At 45.3% G+C, this 21,580-nt stretch overlaps 1 protein-coding gene across 3 annotated transcripts in view; it reads right to left on the bottom strand.

Moving 5' to 3' along the window:
• The window catches only part of LOC143961942 (asialoglycoprotein receptor 1-like), a 105,691-nt gene that overhangs the window by 9,820 nt on the left and 74,291 nt on the right, over positions 1-21,580 (bottom strand). For all 3 annotated transcript variants that reach the window (XM_077471274.1, XM_077471276.1, XM_077471275.1), the window contains exons 8-9: positions 12,771-12,845; positions 10,009-10,160 (exon numbers count right to left, since the gene is read on the bottom strand). In XM_077471274.1, the coding sequence (XP_077327400.1) occupies positions 10,009-10,160; positions 12,771-12,845 (227 nt within the window). The remainder of the gene's footprint in view (positions 1-10,008; positions 10,161-12,770; positions 12,846-21,580) is intronic.

The raw sequence follows: 21,580 nt of genomic DNA, 5'->3' as shown, positions 1-21,580 counted from the left end.
CCCTCAAAGCACCATGTCCCCATGTTGATGGGGAAAAGGCCCTCATCCCCACAACCCTGGCTGGTGGTTGTGAGGGTCTGCGGGCGGGGGGCTTATCAGAATCTGAAAGCCCCCTTTAACAAGGGGACCCCCAGATCCCAGCCCCCCCTGTTTGAAATGGTAAGGGGGTACAAAAGTGCCCCTACCATTTCACAATGAAAGTGTAAAAAATGGTTAAATAAGACAAACACACTTTTGAAAAATTCCTTTATTAAAAATGAAAAAAAGAAAAAAAGAAAAAGATTCCAGCGGTGGTAATCCACTCTTGCTATCCAGCGACGGATGATCATCTCTCTGGGGTCCAGCGATGGCTGATCTGATCCAGCAACGGGTGATTTTAAGTCCAGCACAGTCCATCCATGCATCCGTCTTCTGTCTCCACTGAGGAGACACTGCGGGGATCCTGGCGCCTGACGTTTCTTATATTAGGAGGGTGAGGGTGTAATGGAAACCTGCGTTACATCAGAGGGGGGCGGGGTCACCCATACGTCATTGGGGAAGCCCTGGCTTCCCTCATGAGCGTCAGAGGGGGCGGGGTCAGGTGACAAGTGGCCCCACCCTCCTAATATAAGAAACGTCAGTGCTGGGATCCCCGCAGTGTCTCCTCAGTGGAGACAGAAATCGGATGGATGGATGGACTGACCTGGACTGAGAAATCACCCGTCGCTGGATCAGATGAGCCATCGCTGGACCCCGGAGAGATGATAATCCGTCGCTGGATAGCAAGAGTGGATTACCACCGCTGGAATCTTTAGTTTATTTTTTTTATTTTTAATAAAGCAATTTTTCAAAAGTGTGTTTGTCTTATTTAACCATTTTTTACACTTTCTTTGTGAAATGGTAGGGGTATTTTTTTACCCCCTTACCATTTCAAATGGGGGGGCGGGATCTGGGGGTCCCCTTGTTAAAGGGGGCTTCAAGATTCTGATAAGCACCCCCACCTGCAGACCCCCACAACCACCGGCCAGGGTTGTGGGGATGAGGCCCTTGTCCCCATCAACATGGGGACATGGTGCTTTAAGGGGTCACAGACCCCCAAAGCATCCTCCCAATGTTGAGGGCATGTGGCCTGGTATGGTTCAGGAGGGGGGGGCGCTATCTTGTCCCCCCTCTTTTCCTGCAGCCTGCCAGTTTACGTGCTCGGATAAAGGGTCTGGTATGGATTTTTAGGGGGACCCCCATGTAATTTTTTTTTTTAATTTGACGCGGGGTTCCCCTTAATATCCATACCAGACCTGAAGGGCCTGGTAATTGAATTTGGGGGAACCCAATGCTTTTTTTTTTTTTTTTTTTTTTTTTATCAATGAATCTCATTGAGTGTTCTCTGTATTACGGAGCCGACCATTCATTATAGCCGCGAGTGATTTTAAATAAAAAAAATTTCTGCAGAAATTACACTTTGTGCAGGGGCAGTTCTAAGCACGGGAAGCATGCGCCCCTTCAAATGTTGGACCACAAGGGTGACATTTTTCTCATCACGGATGATGCATTACGTCACGCTGGCGCATGCGCAGTACACTGTTTTGAAGTCAGCAGCAGGCATCTTTGGCTAAGCTACTAGGACGGCACCTGGGACAACAAACAGCGCTATATAGCGCCCAGCAGAACTCCCAGCCAGGCCTCCCAGATCGATAGATGGCAGTAGATTGCTCCAGCTGCTAAAGCCCTATGCAGTGTATGACCCTCAGCCATCTGTGGACTTTTATGGAGACATTGAGACACCTGCCTGAGCATCTATGTCCCCTGTGTACTATGGCTGGGTGAACGGACCAGTGGTCCACGTGAGTCTGCTCTATATCTGTCAATACCATGCCTGTTCAGATTTGCGGCCGTTGTCCTCAGCTGCTTATTTTCCGGGACTGTACTTTGCTTTAGTCTTTAATTACTTGGCCTTATAAAATGATTGATTACCTAGACCAGTGATGGCGAACCTTGGCACCCCAGATGTTTTGGAACTACATTTCCCATGATGCTCAACTACACTGCAGAGTGCATGAGCATCAAGGGAAATGTAGTTCTAAAACATCTGGGGTGCCAAGGTTCGCCATCACTGACCTAGACTGTCCACTAACCAGTGGCTGTATGCCACCTTCTGCACAGGCCTTAATAACAGTTCATCACAAACATCTTCAAGTTAACTAACGGTACATTATTCCAGGGACTTCAAGTGTACAGCTATTTTCATCATTACCCTTGTATATCCCCCAGCTGGGGGGCTTCTTGAGCACCAATGACGGGCTGAGCACACTGATCAACGGTGGTACTCGCCGGGATCTGTGAGCCAATCACCTAACATCCTCTGCACTTTATTAGGTAGCTCTATAGATGGTATCTGATGCATATACAGTATGCACTTTATGTGATATAGTTGTTTTTGTTTAGACAACGTTGTCTTCATTTTTAAGTGGACCAAGGTGTTGGTGATGGGTATTTAGTGATTGCAATACAGGTGATACTCGAAAAATTAGAATATCGTGCAATAGTTCATTTATTTCACTAATGCAACTTAAAAGGTGAAACTAATATATGAGATAGACTCATTACATGCAAAAGCAAGATGGTTCAAGCCGTGATTTGTCATAATTGTGATGATTATGGCTTACAGCTCACAAAAACCCCAAATTCACAATCTCAGAAAATTAGAATATTACATGCAATCAATAAAACAAGGATTGTACATAGAACAATATCGGACCTCTGAAAAGTATAAGCTTGCCTATGTACTCAGTACTTGGTTTGGGCCCCTTTTGCTGCAATTACTGCCTCAATGTGGCGTAACATGGAAGCCATCAGCCTGTGGCACGGCTGAGGTGTTATGGAAGGACCAGGAGGCTTCAATAGTGGTCTTCAGCTCTTTTGCATTGTTTGGTCTCATGTGCCTCTCATCTTTCTCTTGCCAATCCCCCATAGATTCTCTATAGGGTTCAGGTCAGACGAGTTTTCTGGCCAATCAAGCACAGTAATCCCATGGTCACTGAACCAGGTTTTGGTGCTTTTGGCAGTGTGGGCAGGTGCCAAGTCCTGCTGAAAAATGAAGTCAGCATCCCCATAGAGCTCATCTGTGGAAGGAAGCATGAAGTGCTCCAAAATCTCCTGGTAGACGGCTGCATTGACCTTGGACTTAATGAAGCACAGTGGACCAACACCAGCAGATGACTTGGCTCCCCAAATCAACACAGACCGTGGAAACTTCACACTGGACTTCAAGCACCTTGCAGTGCGTGCCTCTCCATTCTTCCTCCATACTCTGGGTCCTTGGTTTCCAAATGAGATGCAAAATTTGCTCTCATCAGAAAAGAGGACTTCTTTGGACCACTGAGCAGCAGACCAGGTCTGTTTTTCTTTAGCCCAGGTAAGACGCTTCTGACATTGTTTGTTGTTCAGGGGTGGCTTGAGAAGAGGAATACGACACTTGAAGCCCACGTCCAGGATCCGTCTGTGTGTGGTGGCTCTTGATGCACTGATGACTCCAGCCTCAGTCCACTGCTTGTGAAAGTTCTCAACACTTTTGAAGGCCCTTTTCCTGACAATCCTCTCCAGGCTGTGGTCATCTCTGCTGCTTGTGCACCTTTTTCTTCCACACTTTTCCCTTCCACGTAACTTTCTATTAATGTGCTTTGATACAGCACTTTGGGAACATCCAACTTCTTTTGCAATTACATTTTGAGGTTTTCCCTCCTTATGGAGGGCGTCAATGATGATTTTCTGCACAACTGTCAGGTCAGCCGTCTTTCCCATGATTGTGATTCCTACTGAACCCGACTGAGAGACCATTTAAAGGCTCGGGAACCCTTTGCAGGTGGCTTAATTATCTGATTAGAGTGGGACATTTTGAGGCAAGAATATTGCACCTTTTCACAATATTCTAATCTTCTGAGGTTGTGGATTTGGGGTTTTCATGAGCTGTAAGCCATAATCACCACAATTAAGACAAATCTTGAGTCTATGGTATAGCTTACGGAGACCACACTCATTTCGGTGGGACGCTGCACCAGTAGACACATATCCAATATGGTGTAGCTATTACTCAACCATGAGCTGATGACCTCCATCTCTTTTTTTATACGAATTCTGGCTTAACATTGGCTGTCCAAGCTTTCCATCATAATCTGGATTTTTCTCTGGTTCTACAGGCTCCCAACATCATATATAGAAGTGTAATTTTTCTACAGCTACTATATATGACAGGGCCCTTCCTGTCAATGGTTGTTAACCACTTGCTTACTGGGCACTTAAACCCCCCTCCTGCCCAGACCAATTTTCAGCTTTCAGCGTTGTCACTCTTTGAATGACAATTGCGCGGTCATACAACACTGTACCCAAATGAAGTTTTTATCATTTTTTTCACACAGATAGACCTTTCTTTTGGTGGTATTTAATTGCTGCTGGGTTTTTTATTCTTTTGCTAAATAAAACAAAATGGACCGAAATTTTGAAAAAACAACAACAAAAAAAACAACTGTTTCATAGTTTGTTATAAAATGTTGAAAACAAGTAATTTTTCTCCTTCACCGATGTGCACTAATAAGGCTGCACCGATGGGCACTGATAGGCAGCATTGATGGGCACTGATAGGTGGCACTGATGGGCACTGATAGGTGGCACTGATGGGCAGTGATAGGCACTGATAAGGTGGCACTAATGGGCACTGAGAGGTGGCACTGATAAGCACTAATGAGGCGGCACTGATAGGTGACCCTGAGAGGTGGCACTGATAGTTGGCACTGGTGGTTGGCACTGAAGGGCACTGATAGGTGGCACTGATAAGCTGCACTCATAGGGGCACTGATGGGCACTGGTAGGCACTGGAAGGTGACACTGATTGGCAGCACTGATCTGTGGCACTGATTATTAGACAGTGATGGGCATTGATTGGCAGCACTGGTGGGCATTGATGGGTGGCACTGTGAGTGCTGGTAGTTGGCACTGGTAGGTGGCACAGTGGGTACTAGCAGGTGACATTGGTGGGCACAGCTGTGGCTTTCTAAATGATGTCCCTCTGACAGAAGCCGATTACCGAGCTTCTGTTTAGATCCCGTGATCAGCCGTCATTGGCTGACAGCTGATCACGTGGTAAAGGGCCGTGATCGACCACTTACTTGGATCTGTGATCAGCCCGGTCTCATTGACTCGGTGGTCACAGAGTGTGCCGCGTGCGACCCGCAGGGTCACGCAGACTGTGCTTGCTCGGGAGGACGTCCAGGGACGCCCTCCTGACAATTAAGGCCCGCGCTGTAGCCGGGCCCCCATACATTTAGGCTCCATTCACATCTTTGTGTCGTGGATCATTTGGCAAAATCGCTACAACTCTGCCCGCGATCCAGGATGCCAAGATGTGAACAGAGCTTTACCGGCTGGGAATCCCCGAACCATGTAAACAAAGGGTAGCGGATATCACCCAAGAGACTCCACCCCATTTAGCAACAGGAGCTGGGAGATATCATTTGCTGAGAGTGGATCGGCCTCCCTGGATGATCTGAATATTTATGGATATACATCATTAGACTTTTTTTCTTTTTTTTCTTTTTTAATTAAAGGTCTTGTCTGAAAGTGTGGTATTATTTACTGATTATGTTAAGAAAAAAAATGTTTAAAAAATGTAATAAAACATTATTTATTTCATTATTTTATAACATACCCTCTCCAGTCAGCATCCCTGATCACCACCACACCAGTCATATGATGGCACTGTACTCTACTGGTGTCAGTAAAAAAAAAAAAAGTGAAAAAATCCCAAATTTTAATAAATTTGTTCAAAATTTGGGACAAAAAAATTACAACTTAAAGCGGAGGTCCACCCTAAAATGGACCTCCGCTCATCTGATCCCTCCCCCCCTCCGGCGCCACAATCGGCACCTTTCAGGGGGGAGGGGGGTGCAGTTACCTGGATAATCCAGGTAACTGCACCCACTTCCGGGCTAGCTGCCTGCGGAACGAGCGTAGGTTACGCCCCCGTTCCGCAAGCGCCCGCCCCCTTCAGGAAGTGCCCCGCTGCCTGCTGGGAAACACACAGCTCCCAGAGGCAGCGGGGACCGTCCGGATTGCGCCGCGCGGCTCGCGCATGCGCAGTAGGGAACCGGGAAATGAAGCCGAAAGGCTCCATTTCCTGATTCCCATACCCAAGATGGCGGCGGGACCCGGCCGCCGAGCGAGCGATCGGCTTCGGGTGCCGACATCGCGGGCGCGCTGGACAGGTAAGTGTCACTATTTAAAAGTCAGCAGCTGCAGTATTTGTAGCTGCTGGCTTTTAAAAAAAAAAAAAAAAAACGCGGAGTCCCGGTGGACTCCCGCTTTAAAAAAAAAAACCTCACCATGCCTCTTACTAAATACCTTGGACTGTCTGTTTTCCCAAAAAGGGACATGTGGGGGGTGGGGGGGGGGGTATTTTTACTTCTGTAGCATTTTAAGGACCTCAAGAAATGAGATGGGCCATTAATACATCCGGATTGGTCAATTTTCAGATATACAATATGTTACCAAAAGTATTAGGACGCCTGCCTTTACATGCACATGAACTTTATTGGCATCCCAGTCTTAGTCTGTAGGGTTCAATATTGAGTTGGCCCACCCTTTGCCGCTATAACAGCTTCAACTCTTCTGGGAAGGCCATCCACAAGGTTTAGGAGCGTGTCTATGGGAATGTTTTGACCATTCTTCCAGAGGTGCATTTGTGAGGTCAGGCACTGATGTAGGACAAGAAGGCCTGGCTCGCAGTCTCCGCTCTAATTCATCCCAAATGTGTTCTATCAGGTTGAGGTCGGGACTCTGTGTAGGCCCGTCAAGTTCCTCCACCCAAAACTCGCTCCTCCATGTCTTTATGGACCTTAATTTGTGCACTGGTGTGCACTCATGTTGGAACAGGAAGAGGCCATCCCCCAATCTGTTCCCACAAAGTTGGGAGCATGAAATTGTCCAAAATATCTTGGTATGCTGACACCCCCTTAAGAATTCAAATCACTGGAACTAAGGGGCCAAGCCCAACCCCTGAAAAGCAACCCCCACACCATAATCCCCCCTCCAACAAATGATTGGGACCAGTGCACAAAGCAAGGTCCATAAAGCCATGGATGGGAGAGTTTGGGGTGGAGGAACTTGGCTGGCCTGTACAGAATCCTGACTTCAACCCAATAGAATACCTTGGGGATGAATATATATATATATATATATATATATATATATATATATATATATATATATATATATATATATATATAATATTGGGATACAGTGGTGTGAAAAAGTGTTTGCCCCCTTCCTCATTTCCTGTTCCTTTGCATGTTTGTCACACTTAAGTGTTTCGGAACATCAAACCAATTTAAACAATAGTCAAGGACAACACAAGTAAACACAAAATGCAATTTGTAAATGAAGGTGTTTATTATTAAAGGTGAAAAAAAATCCAAACCATCATGGCTCTGTGTGAAAAAGTGATTGCCCCCTAAACCTAATAACTGGTTGGGCCACCCTTAGCAGCAACAACTGCAACCAAGCATTTGCGATAACGTGCAATGAGGCTTTTACAGCGTCCTGGAGGAATTTTGGCCCACTCATCTTTGCAGAATTGTCCTAATTCAGTTACATTAGAGGGTTTTCGAGCATGAACGGACTTTTTAAGGTCATACCACAACATCTCAATAGGATTCAGGTCAGGACTTTGGCTAGGCCACTCCAAAGTCTTCATTTTGTTTTTCTTCAGCCATTCGGTGGTGGACTTGCTGGTGTGTTTAGGATCATTGTCCTGCTGCAGAACCCAAGTTCGTTTCAGCTTGAGTACACGAACAGATGGTCGGACATTCTCCTTCAGGATCTCTTGATAGACAGCAGAATTCATAGTTCCTTTTATCACGGCAAGTCTTCCAGGTCCTGAAGCAGCAAAACAGCCCCAGACCATCACACTACCACCACCATATTTTACTGTTGGTATAATGTTCTTTTTATGAAATGCAGTGTTCCTTCTACGCCAGATATACTTGGACACACACCTTCCAAAGAGTTCCACTTTTGTCTCATCGGTCCACAGAATGTTGTCCCAAAAGTCTTGGGGATCATCAAGATGTGTTGTGGAGAAATTGAGACGAGCTTTGATGTTCTTTTTGCCCAGCAGTGGTTTTCTCCTTGGAACTCTGCCATGCAGGCCATTTTTGCCCAGTCTTTTCCTGATGGTGGAGGCATGAACGCTGACCTTAACTGAGGCAAGTGAGGCCTGCAGTTCCTTGGACGTTGTTGTGGGGTCTTTTGTGACCTCTTGGATGAGTCGTCGCTGCGCTCTTGGGGTAATTTTGGGCGACCGGCCACTCCTGGGAAGGTTCACCACTGTTCCATGTCTTTGCCATTTGTGGATAATGACTCTCACTGTGGTTCGCTGGATTTCCAAAGCTTTGGAAATGGCTTTATAACCCTTTCCAGACTGATAGATCTCAATTACTTTCTTTCTCAATTGTTCCTGAATTTCTTTGGGTCTCGGCATGATGTGTAGCTTTTAAGGATCTTCTGGTGGACCTTACTGTGTCAAGCAGCTCCTATTTAAGTGATGCCTTGATTGTGAACAGGTGTGGCAATAATCAGGCCTGGGTGTGGCGAGAGAAATTGAACTCAGGTGTGGACAACCACAGTTATAGTATGTTTTAACAAGGGGGGCAATCACTTTTTCACACAGGGCCATGATGGTTTGGATTTTTTTTCACCTTTAATAATAAACACCTTCATTTACAAATTGCATTTTGTGTTTACTTGTGTTGTCCTTGACTATTGTTTAAATTGGTTTGATGTTCCGAAACACTTAAGTGTGACAAACATGCAAAGGAACAGGAAATGAAGAAGGGGGCAAACACTTTTTCACACCACTGTAGATAGATACATAGCACCCTCCTAGATAGGTACTAGGAGTAGATAGATTTAGCATTGCTCACTGTAGTCAGTATTTTTGTGTTAGGTAAATTTAGCTCTAGGTCACTGTAGGTGAATGTGATTGTTTAGTTTCTGCTCTATGACTCGATGGGCTGCAGATTTGATTGCTCTCACTTGGTATCTCCAGGGTTACCTAGATAATTCTGGACCTTAGTTGTGGAATAATGTAAATGGGAAGCATGCGAGCCAGGCCTCCCCATCCAACCTCAGTGCCTGACCTCACAATGCTCTTCTGGAAGAATGGTCAAACATTCCCATAGACATAGTCCTAAACCTTGTGGACAGCCTTCCCAGAACAGTTGAAGCTGTTATAGCTGCAAAGCAGTGGCGTAACTAGAACCTTCAGGGCCCCGGTGCAAGAAACTATGAAGGGCCCCCCTGAACCCCGGCCAGGGCCCTTCCCTCCGAGTCCGGCGGTGGAACTCCAGGGCGTGATCACAGGTATGACCTTTGTTAGCCCTGTAGTTCCACCACTGGTATCAGTAGTTTTTATTTATTTATTTATTTACATTTTTAGGTGCCCCATTGGGGGACTGTCCCTAGGTAGGATTGAGTCCCCGTCCCCAGAAGAGATGAGGTATTTTTCTCCAGGGCAGATGAAGTTACTGCCCCCAGGTGAGAAGGGGTCCCTGTCCCCAGGGGAGGTGGGGGTCCCTGTCCCCACGTGAGAAGGGGTCCCTGTCCCCAGGGGGATATGGAGGGGATGAGGGGGCTGCATGGGCCCCCTGCATCACAGGGCCCAGTTGCGGTCATGACTGCTACACCCCCTATAGTTACGCCCCTGCTGCAAAGGGTGGGCCAACTCAATATTGAACCCTACGGACTAAGACTGGGATGCCATTAAAGTTCATGTAAGTGTAAAGGCAGGTGTCCCAAGACTTTTGGTAATATAGTGTATCTAACTGGAAATGCAAGATCATAGTACCACATTAAATGCATCAAATTTGCAAGTCACATGAATCCATAACCTTTAAACATGAGACCCCAAGTCCTGATTTCCAGCACATGACATCTATGAGGGGTAGATATAGGATATGACCAGGAATAACTCATCATTCTTACCATCTCCCCCTCGCTATTAATGACCACCAGTTGGGCATTCAGGTCCTCACATTCTTTCTTGGAAACATTCCATGGTTGTGTATCTGAGGACACGTAGTAACAGCTGAGTCCATAGTGTGTCCACCCCGTACTGCATGTTAGATTAAGAGAGCCTGAGGGACCAAGAAAAGAGGATTACGAGGGACAAGCCACATTGTATTCATTATAGTAGTTCAGATGGACCAAGATAGTAAAATTGTAGTGAAAGGGAATCATTGATAAATAGCATTACATCTCCAATTGTAACCCCCTGGCTTCTTTTATGTCTTGTATGTATGTTATGTATTGTATTCTCAACTAGGGGGACCTTGTCCGATCATGTGTAGAGAATTCCGATTGGACAAAGTGCCACGGAATGTCCGACCGTGTGTACAAGAGCTTACACTAGGGTTTGACACAATCAAACCCTTCAGGTGTCCCTTTACACCCATCGACATCTGATCCAATCCTATCCGCTAAAAACAGACAGATGGGGATCCATTCTCCATCCACCTGGTGGATCGGATAGCTAAATGGACAGGTAGTCTGCTTACATCTGTCCACCCATAGAGGAGATGTCCATATCTCCTGGACATAAGCGGAGTGGACACGGACAAGCCACCTGCCTGCTCATTGGTGACCAGTGGATAGACTCCACGCTGAGTGGTGGAGCCCGCCCCGTGTGTAAGGGGCCTAAGGAAAATTCCTAAGATGTGGTCTGTTTACTCCTTCCCCGGCAGCTACATAAAGATTATGTGGGGTGTGGCAAAGGAGCTGGCCCAGCAAAGATGACAATTAGACACTTCCAGATGAGGACATAGGTTGGACTTGTGTCTTCTTTCCAACCTCGCCTACTATGCAACTAGGAGAAGGTGATGATGGACAAGGAAGGAGAGGGCTGTGCTACAGAATTGACTAGTCACAGTTACACACGATAACATTACATTCGACCATGGCTCCTCCCCATTCATTTGGCCCCTCCTAACTCAAATGCTACTTTGTATAGTAAGCTAAAGCTTACAGTGGGGATCGAAAGTTTGGGCACCCCAGGTAAAAAATGTGTATTAATGTGCATAACGAAGCCAAGGAAAGATGTAAAAATCTCCAAATGGCATCAAATTACAGATTAGACATTCTTATAATATGTAAAAAAAAGTTAGATTTTATTTACATCATTTACACTTTCAAAATTACAGAAAACAACAAAAATGGCGTCTGCAAAAGTTTGGGCACCCTGCAGAGTTAATATCTTGTACTGCCACCTTTGGCAAGTATCACAGCTTGTAAACGCTTTTTGTAGCCAGCCAAGAGTCTTTCAATTCTTGTTTGAGGTATCTTTGCCCATTCATCCTTACAAAAGTGTTCCGGTTCTTTGAGATTTCTGGGCTGTCTGTCACGCACTGCTCTTTTACGGTCTATCCATAGATTTTCAATAATGTTGAGGTCAGGAGATTGTGAAGGCCATGGCAAAACCTTCAGTTTAAGCCTCTTGATGTAATCCCCGGGGATTTTGAGGTGTGTTTAGGATCATTATCCATTTGTAGAAGCCATCCTCTCTTTAACTTCAGATTTTTCATAGATTTCATCAAGTTACCATCCAAAATTGTTAATATTTTATTGAATCCATTTTTCCTTCTACTCGTGAAATGTTCCCTGTGCCACTGGCTGCAATACAACCCCAAAGCATGATTAAACCACCCCCATGCTTAACAGTTGGACAGAGGTTCTTTTCATTCTATTCTGTGCCCTTTCTTCTCCAAACGTACCTTTGCTCATTCCGGCCAAAAAGTTCTATTTTAACCTCATCGGTCCACAGAACTTGTTTCCAAAATGCCTCAGGCTTGTCTATATGTTCATTTGCAAAGTTCAAACACTGATTTTTGTGGCAAGGACGTAGAAGAGGTTTTCTTCTGATGACTCTTCCATGAAGACCATATTTGTACAAGTATCTCTTTATAGTGGAATAGTGTACCACAACTCCAGTGTCTGCCAGATCTTTCTGGAGGGATCGTGCAGTCAAACGTGGGTTTTGAATTGCTTTTCTCACAATCCTGCGAGCTGTTCTGTCTGATATTTTTCTTGGTCTTCCAGATCTTGTTTTAACTTCCACTGTTCCTGATGACTGCCATTTCTTAATTACATTCCGAACAGAGGATATTGACATCTGAAAACGCTTTGCTATCTTCTTATAGCCTTCTCCAGCTTTGTGAGCGTCAACTATTTTCAGTTTCAGTTTTCTAGACAACTGCTTAGAAGAACCCATGGTGCTGATTGTTGGGGCAAGGTCAGATGAGTCTGGCCATTTAAAACCTTTGAGATTGACATCACCTGGTCTTCCCAGACGATGATTGAGAACAATCCATGACACTGGCAGGTCTCAGCTTTGCAAAAGGGGCAGTGCATGCTATAAATTCTACAGGGTGCTCAAACTTTTGCAGATGCCATTTTTTGTTTTCTGTAATTTTGAAAGTGTAAATGATGGAAATAAAATCTAACTTTTTTTTGACATATTATAAGAATGTCTAATCTGTAACGTGATGCCATTTGGAGATTTTTCCATCTTTCCTTGGCTTCGTTATGCACATTAATACACATTTTTACCTGGGGTGCCCAAACTTTCGATCCCCACTATATCTGCTGGAATTGCCGCTATAACCTTTAGTGCAGATACCACACCTTATAGTAAAAAAAAAAAAAAAAAAACAGAAAATTCAGGGATATCAGGAAGGACGGGATAAACGTACTTTTCGTTTTCTGGACCTCTTCTGTCACTTTCCCCAAAACTCCCAACATTCGCTGAATTTCGCTGTAAAGAAAAGCTGAAATACACAGAAAGTCAGTTAATATCTGCCAGATCTATCTATCCATCTATTAGACACGTGCAGTTTTTTTTTTTTTGTTCGGAATTTAAAGTAGGTCAAATTTTCATTTTTTCGGAAATTGTGGTATATCTGAAGTACCGAATTTAAACGAATCTGAAATGATGAAAAAAAAAAAATAATAATTCAGACAAAATTCTAATTCTTATTGTTTCGAATCGTTTTCAAATAGTTTTCCAATTTCCAATAATGGAATGGAATAAAATAGAATAGAAAATAAAGAAATTGAATAAGAAAAAAATATATAACAGAATAGAAAAGAATATAACAGAAAATAAAAGCATAACATATAATAGTAAAGTAAAACAGAACAAAATAGAATAGAAAATAAGATTAGAATAGAATAAAAATAATAGAATAAAATAGAATATAACCATCTTCTGAATTTCAAAATAGAATAGAATAATTTAATTAGAATTTATGAAAAAACATGAGAAAATAATTGAAAAGAATAGAATAGGGGAAAAAAGAATAGAATAGACTATATTAGAATAGAAAAGAATAGAATTCAACAAAAACAATAAACTAGAATAGAAAAAATATAACCATTTCCCAAAATTCAAATAGAATCAATTTAAATTAGAACAGAATCAAAAACAATAGATCAGAATAGAATAGAATTTTCTTTTTTTTTTTGGTGTTTTTATTTTTGGAGTACCTTGGCTAGGGATTAGGGAAGAATTATGTACAGACGAGGACACTTTAACTTTTCTTCTTCTGCAGCAATTTTAGCACAATCCTTGCAGGGGCCAGTAATGGACTTAGCTTAGTTGAAGAAGATGAAAGGTTCAAAATAAGTGCTAATTTTAATGGCTAATATGCAAGATATTGTCCTAAAAAAGGGTTTGGGGACCTGGCTCCTGCCCCAGGGGACATGGATGAATGCCAATTTTTGTTTTTTTAAATGGCCGTTTTCCGGGAGCACTGATTTTAATGACGATTAAAGTGAAAAAAAAAATGTGAAATATTCCTTTAAATATTGTGCCTGGGGGGGTGTCTATAGTATTCCTGTGAAGTGGAATGTGTTTCCCCTGTTTAGAACAGTCCCTGCACAAAATGACATTTAACAAAAAAAAAGTCATTTAAAACTGCTTGTGGTTTTAATGTAATGTCTTGTTCCAGCAATATTAATGAAAATCATTGAGAAAAAATTGCATGGGTAGCCCCCCTGCCCATTATCAGCCCCTTTGGGTCTTGTACGGATATTAAGGGGAACCCTGTACCCAAATTAAAAGAAGGAAAGACGTGGGGCCCCCAGGCCAAATATACTCAGAAGAACAGTATACAGGCAGTGCAAACAAGACAGGGACTGTGTAGGTTTGTTGTGTTAAGTAGAATCTGTTTGTAATTTTGAACTGGTACATTTTAAAGTGTAGCTCCAGTCAAAAAATCTATTTTTAAGTTTTTTGGAAAACATAGGGAAGGGTTATTACCCTTGAATAATTTTTTGGGCCGTCCGTCTTTTTTTCATCTCACTTCCTGTTGTCTCCTTCCGTTTGCAAGAAGGAGACGTTTGTAAGTTAGATGTTTGAAAGTAGGGGCCTGCCCTATATGCTCTACAGAAATGTGGCCCTAAGGTGTTGGTGCTGCCACAACACTGTAAGCCCTCAAAGTGACTCTTGGTGGGCGCTGGTGTGCCCTGCTGTAAACGATTATATCAAGAATTGTAATTACATGCCATTGCTGAACAGTGGTAGAAAAATTGGGCCTTTGGTGGTTGTGGTGGTGGTGGTGCTGCTGGTGGCACAACACTATAAGTCCTCACAGTTACTTTCGGTGGGTGCAGGAACAGGCCCTGCTGTGAAATATTATATCAAGAATTGTAATTACATGCTCCTGTTAAACAGGGGCTGGAAAATTGGGCCTTGGGCACTGGTGCTGGTGCCATGACACTGCAACCTCTCCCAGATACTCTAGTTGGAGTGCAGGAATGAGCCCTGCTGCAAAACATTTCATCAAAAAATTGTAATTACATGCCACTGTTAAACAAGGGCTGAAAAATTGGGCCTATACACTGCAACCTCTCCCATATACTCTAGTTGGAGTGCAGAAATGAGCCCTGCTGCAAAGCATTGCATCAAAAATTGTAATTACACGCCCCTGTTAAACAGGGGCTGAAAAATTGGGCCTCAGGCACTGGTGCTGGTGTCGCGACACTGCAACCTCTACCATATACTCTAGTTGGAGTGCAGGAATGAGCCCTGCTGCAAAGCATTGCACCAAAAATTGTAATTACATGCCCCTGTTAAACAGGGGGTGAAAAATTGGGCTGGTGGCATCACCCAGAACCAAAAATGTTCTTCCAAGATATCAGGAGGAGGAGGAGGAAGAGGATAGACAGTCAACATAACAGGACAGTCACTCAGCATCAGCATAGGCAGTCTTGAAGGGATGTGATATTTCAAAAAAAAAAATATTCGGTTACATCAGCTTCAGGTGCTTGGTAGCTGGTGGTTATCGAAGACTGATTCATCTTTATGAAGGTCAGTCGATCAACTGAGTCGGTGGACAGGCACACCCTGTGATCGGTTAGAAAGCCTCCAGCAGCACTGAAGGTGCGTTCCGAAAGAACGCTGGATGCAGGACAGGCCAGTAGCTAAATTGCATACTGTGCAAGCTCTGGCCAGTAATCCATCCTCAAGACCCAGTAAGCCAGAGGATTTTTGGTGGGAAAGGTGTCCAAGTCTGACCTTGCCCCTAGGTATTCCTGCACCATGTAAATCAGACGCTGGCGATGGTTGCTGGAACCGATCATACCTTGGCGCTGCGGACTAAAAAATTGTCTGACCGGTCAGACGGCAACCTTCTCCACCGCTCCTTCTGTGACTGACCGAAGACTCAGCAATACGTTGTCCAGGACCAGGAGTTTGTAACCTCCCAGTCTCTGGGAACGCATTGCACAGACCTTTCTGCAAGGCCTCCTGGAGATGTTTCATCCTCTGCTCCCTTTGCGACGGCAAGATAAGGTCGGCAACCTTACCCTTGTACCGTGGATCAAGGAGAGTGGCCAGCCAGTAATGGTCCCTCTCCTTGATCTGAAGAATATGAGGATCCTTCCGCAGGCTTTGCAGGATCAGGGAGGCCGTGCAGCGTAGGTTAGCTGACACATTCGGTCAGGAGTCCTCTGGGTCACTAAGAACAACATGATCCGCAGCCACCTCCTCCCAGCCAAGTACAAGTCCACGGGTTTCTTGGAACTGTAAATCATCCCTAAAAGACTGCTGCTGCTGATGCTGAGTGCCAGGCTCCACCTCCATGCTGACACAAGCCGCCTCCTCCTCCTCCTACTTGTGCTCTTCCTGTGTGATGGGTGGGACAGCAGGAACACTGTCTGGATAAAGGGGTCCTTGAGAGGCAAGGAAGTCCTCCTCTTCATGCCTCTGTTCTGCCTCAAGTGCCCTGTCCATTATTCCACACAGCGTATGCTCCAACAGGTGGAGAAGAGGTACAGTGTCACTCATGCATGCACTGTCACTGCTTACCATCCCCATGGCCTCCTCAAATGGTGACAGGACAGTGCATGCATCCCTGATCATGCCCCACTGGTGAGAAAAATCTGAGCTCCCCTGACCCTGTCCTAGTGCCATAGTCGCACAGGTACTCACTGATGGCCCTCTGCTGCGTGTGCAGCCGCTGCAGCATGGCCAACGTTCAGTTCCACCTGGTGGGCATGTCACATATAAGGCGGTTATTGGACAGGTTCAAATCCTTTTGGAGCTCAGCCAGCCGAGCACTGGCATTATATGATTTGCGGAAATGCACACAGACTTTCCTGGCCTGCCTCAGGACATCCTGTAAGCCTGGATACCTGCCCATGAACCGCTGCATCACCAGGTTAAGGACGTGAGCCACACAGGGCACATGGGTCAGTTGTCCCAGTTGGAGGGCGGAGAGGAGCTTGGTGCCATTTTCGCAAACCACCATTCCTGGCTTAAGCTGGCATGGCGTCAACCACCTCTCGGCCTGCCCCTGCAGAGCTGACAAAATATCTGCCCCAGTGTGGCTCCTGTCCCCCAAACAAACCAGCGCAAGCATGGCATGGCATCTTTTTGCCTGCGTACTTGCGTAGCCCCTTGAACGCCTACGGAGCACCGCTGTTTCCGAGGACAAAGCACTGGAAGAGGCCATGGAGGAAGAAGAAGAGGAGGAGGGGGTGGAGGAGAGAGGTGTGTCAAAACCAGTAGTAGTAGCATTTTCGAGGCGTGGTGGCGGAACAACCTCCAACACTACTGCACCTTGTCCTGGCTCCTTCCCAGCTGCCAGAAGAGTGACCCAATGGGCCGTGAAAAATAGGTAACGTCCCTGTCCATGCCTGCTGGACCATGAGTCAGTGGTAATATGCACCTTACCGCTGACCGCCTGGCCAGCGAGGCATGGACATTGCCTTTCACATGCCAGTAGAGAGATAGAGGTAGCAGTTGAAGTGCTAGCAATTTAGCCAAGCTAGCATTCAACCGCTGGGCATGTGGATGGCTGGGAATGAACTTCTTTCGACGGTCCAGCAGCTGGGGCAGGGAAATTTGCCTGCTACAATCGGATGTCGGTGTACTGTTAGCAGAGTGCGCGCAAGTACTTGGCTGTGACACACCTAAGGCCGCGTACACACGGGCGGATTGTCTGTCCAACTTAGTCCGCTGAACCGTGTTTCAGCGGACAATCCGCTCGTATGTGGGCTTCAGCTGACTTGTTGAGCGGACAGTCTGACGAACAAAGTCTTACGGAATTTCCGTAATTTTGTCCGTCCAAACTTGGTTTTGTCCGTCCAAACTTGGTTTCAGCGGAAGAGTCCGCTCGTGTGTAGGCAAGTTGGACGGACTAAGTATGGCGCATGCTCAGAAAGGATTTACACGGCCGAAGGTTGCATTGCGGTGTATTGGACGTCGTTTTTCTAGTCCCGTTGTACGTGCTGTATACGTCATCGCGCAAGCTTTCAGCGGACTGTCTGTTCATCGTGTGTGGTCAAGTCCGTTCATTCAAAAGTTGGACGGACTGTCTGTCGGATTGTCTGACGAACTTAGTTGGCCAGACAATCCGCCCGTGTGCACGCGGCCTAATTCTACACCTTCATTCCTCTCAGTGCAGGTTTCAGAGAGGACTGAAGGTCTAGTTGGTTGGAGATCCCAGCTGATGAGGAGCAAGGAGAGGTCCGCTTTGTTCTTTGGTGTGGGTCTTTGAGCCTGGGTGAGAGAGGATTAGGAGGATGAGGAGGGCTTGATCATCCACTCTAGCAAGTCTTCAGCATGATGTGGCTCAACACGTCCAGCTGCCGAAAATAAGGACAAGCATGTCCAATGGCCACGTGCTGATGACGATGCACCATGTCCACGACCAACACTGTTGTCTCTAGACACAGAGCCTGCTTGCCCTCTTTTATTGGCTCGTGACTGTCTGCCTCTCCTTGTTGGCCTTCCAGACATAGTAATGGCCTGCAGGGAGATGGGAAAACCAGCAATTGGGTAGCTTTATGTGCACACTGAGCAGATGACACAGTACACCAACTGTAATTACTGCAGCTGCCTGCCTGTGTTACAGAAACAGAACAACACCAGTAATATTTGATAGCTTCAGGTGTATACTGTGCAGAAGGCACACAACACCCACTCTAGCTGATGCAGATGCCTGTATTACAGAAACAGAGCACCAGTAATAAAGGGTATCTTCACGTGTATACCTTGCTGGAGGCACACAACACCCACTTTAACTGCTGCAGATGCCTGTATTACAGAAACAGAACACCAGTAATAAAGGGTATCTTCACGTGTATACCTTGCTGGAGGCACACAACACCCACTTTAACTGCTGCAGATGCCTGTATTACAGAAACAGAACACCAGTAATAAAGGGTATCTTCAGGTGTATACTGTGCAGGAGGCACACAACACCCACTTTAACTGCTGCAGATGCCTGTATTACAGAAACAGAACACCAGCAATAAGGGGTATCTTCAGGTGTATACTGTGCTGGAGGCACACAACACCCACTTTAACTGCTGCTGATGCCTGTATTACAGAAACAGAAAATCAGCAATAAGGGGTATCTTCAGGTGTATACTTTGCTGGAGGCACACAACACCCACCTTAACTGCTGCAGATGCCTGTATTACAGAAACAGAACACCAGCAATAAAGGGTATCTTCAGGTGTATACTGTGCTGGAGGCACACAACACCCACTTTAACTGCTGCAGATGCCTGTATTACAGAAACAGAACACCAGCAATAAGGGGTATCCTCAGGTGTATACTATGCTGGAGGCACACAGCACCCACTTTAACTGCTGTAGATGCCTGTATTACAGAAACAACACAACACCCACTTTAACAGCGCTAGGTTTTCAAGCCACAAAGACACTGTCCCTGCCTACACTGCTCTTTCCCTGACCGCCGCAACACACTACACAAGGCCACCATGCTGGCGGCCTTATATAGTGTGGGGCGTGTGCTTAACCCCCCTGAGCTATAATTGCCTGTGGCCAATTATGGCTCTCCTCACTGCCGGCGCTGTGATTGGCCAAGCATGCGGGGTCACAGCGCATGCTTGGCCAATCATGAGCCAGCAATGAACTGCGATGGCGCAGTGCATTGTGGGCTGTGAGCGCCACATGAATATGGCGTGAACGGCCCACAGAGTTCTGGCTTCGCCAAACGAGCGAACAGCCGGTGTTCGAGTCGAACATGCATTTGACTCGAACATAGAGCTCATCCCTACTCACTAGCCCTCAGATGAATGAATGCCTCCTTCCAATGTCTGAAAGTAGTCCCAGACCAGAGTCAACCAGGCAGTACCTCGATCAGCTAGCCCAGCTGAGGCCTCACAAACAGAATTCTCAGATTCCAGGATAAGACATTAATGCTCTAGAGCTCAAACTATTTATACCCTTACCCAGAAGTCACCTGTGCAAGGGCCCACAAGATTAGCGAAAGCAGTTTGAATATTCATGCTGACCATTTACATTACTATGTCTATATTACCTATGGTCCAGAATTATCTAGGGCATGATGCCCCAGTAGAAGTACCATAGTACGAAACATGTTGGGTACATAACCTGCTTGGATCCACATCCCACCTTTTTTTATCTGTTGTTCACGATCACGCTTAGTACGCATCTTGAGTGATAGTTTGTACGTTTTTTACCTATTTTATTTAAATACATTTTTATGTGGAGGCTTTTTTTTCTATTTCCCATGATTGATGCTGCTTTTGGGATGACCACTAACATCTTCTCATTGGAACCCCTATGGTGACAACTCATTATCGATCTGGACGTGGATGCTGCTTATACCATCTTTCCTGCTGGCGTCCTGGTTGGAGAGCTTGTTTTGGAGGATTTTTTCACACTCGATTGACCCACCGTCACTGGCATGTGTGTCCACATTTTGTGGTAAGAGTACACATCCCCCACCCTTCCTTGGTGTTGGATACACATCCCAGATTGCTGTGTGTGAAAGTCACTCCCTATATCGTATACCAGCTTATTCTCTTCACAAGAATGATTGCATCTCATTATTATGTTTGAGAGACTATATACTGGTGATGGTGAACCTTGGCACCCCGGATGTTTTGGAACTACATTTCCCATGATGCTCATGCACTCTGCAGTGTAGTTGAGCATCATGGGAAATGTAGTTCCAAAACATCTGGGGTGCCAAGGTTCACCATCACTGCCATATACCTTTCATTGAATGTTTTTATGGACCTTCCAATAAGATTATCATAGATAGATTTCAATGCTGATTAGCCTTGGTCAGACCACATCTCATGTGCAATTATTATATGGACTACATCATTCCCTCTTGGTTCATGCGGTTGTGCTGTGTTCACATAAGTCTATTTATGGTTTTCACTCATGCACTGAACACATTTAATATATTGTATTAATTGCATATTCATATTGCCATTCACCATTTCATTTGTGAATATCCACCCTAATGCCGTGTACACACGACTGGACTTTACGTCGGAATGAACTCTGATGGACTTTTTGACTGACTTTTCGACGGAATTCCGCTGAAACAGACTTGCCTACACATGATCACACCAAAGTCCGATCGTTTAACGGAATGTTTACGACGGGATTAGAAAAAGAAGTTCAATAGCCAGTAGCCAATAGCTGCCCTTGTGACGTTGTTGGTCCATCGGACCTGGATGCAGACAAGTGGTTTTCTTGATAGGAACTGGTTCCGGTGGAAAGATTTGAAACATGTTCTATTTCTAAAGTCCGTCAGATTTTTCAACAGAAAAGGTCCGATGAAGCCCACACACGAACGAATTGTCCGATGGATTCGTTCCGTCAGAACTTTGCTGTTGAAAAGTCCGGTCGTGTGTACACGGCATAAGGGGTTTTCTTTGGGGTGGTCATACTCTTCTCAGCACTGCATTTTTTCACTTCTAGAGCTAAATTTGCCTAACCCAGAATTGCAGCCTTGATTACAGTGACACAAAGCTAAAATTTACCGAACACAAAAATACAGCCTCACTGACTACAGTGAGCAATGCTAAATCTATCTAGTCCTAGTACCTATCTAGGAGGGTGCCACGTATCTATCCAAATATTATATACTGGTCCATCTATCTATTCATTTCAAAGGTGTTCCATCAGTTTGAGATCAGGACTCTGTGCAGGCCAGTCAAGTTCCTCCACCCTAAACTCACTTATCCACACTATATTGCCAATAGCA

The sequence above is a fragment of the Lithobates pipiens genome, unplaced genomic scaffold (genome assembly GCF_037356315.1).
Source record: "Lithobates pipiens isolate NorthernLeopardFrog02 unplaced genomic scaffold, aLitPip1_a1.2 Scaffold_8, whole genome shotgun sequence".
NCBI lineage: Eukaryota > Metazoa > Chordata > Amphibia > Anura > Ranidae > Lithobates > Lithobates pipiens.
The sequence above is the reverse complement of the archived record's forward strand: the minus strand, read 5'-3'. Positions and strand labels throughout refer to the sequence as shown.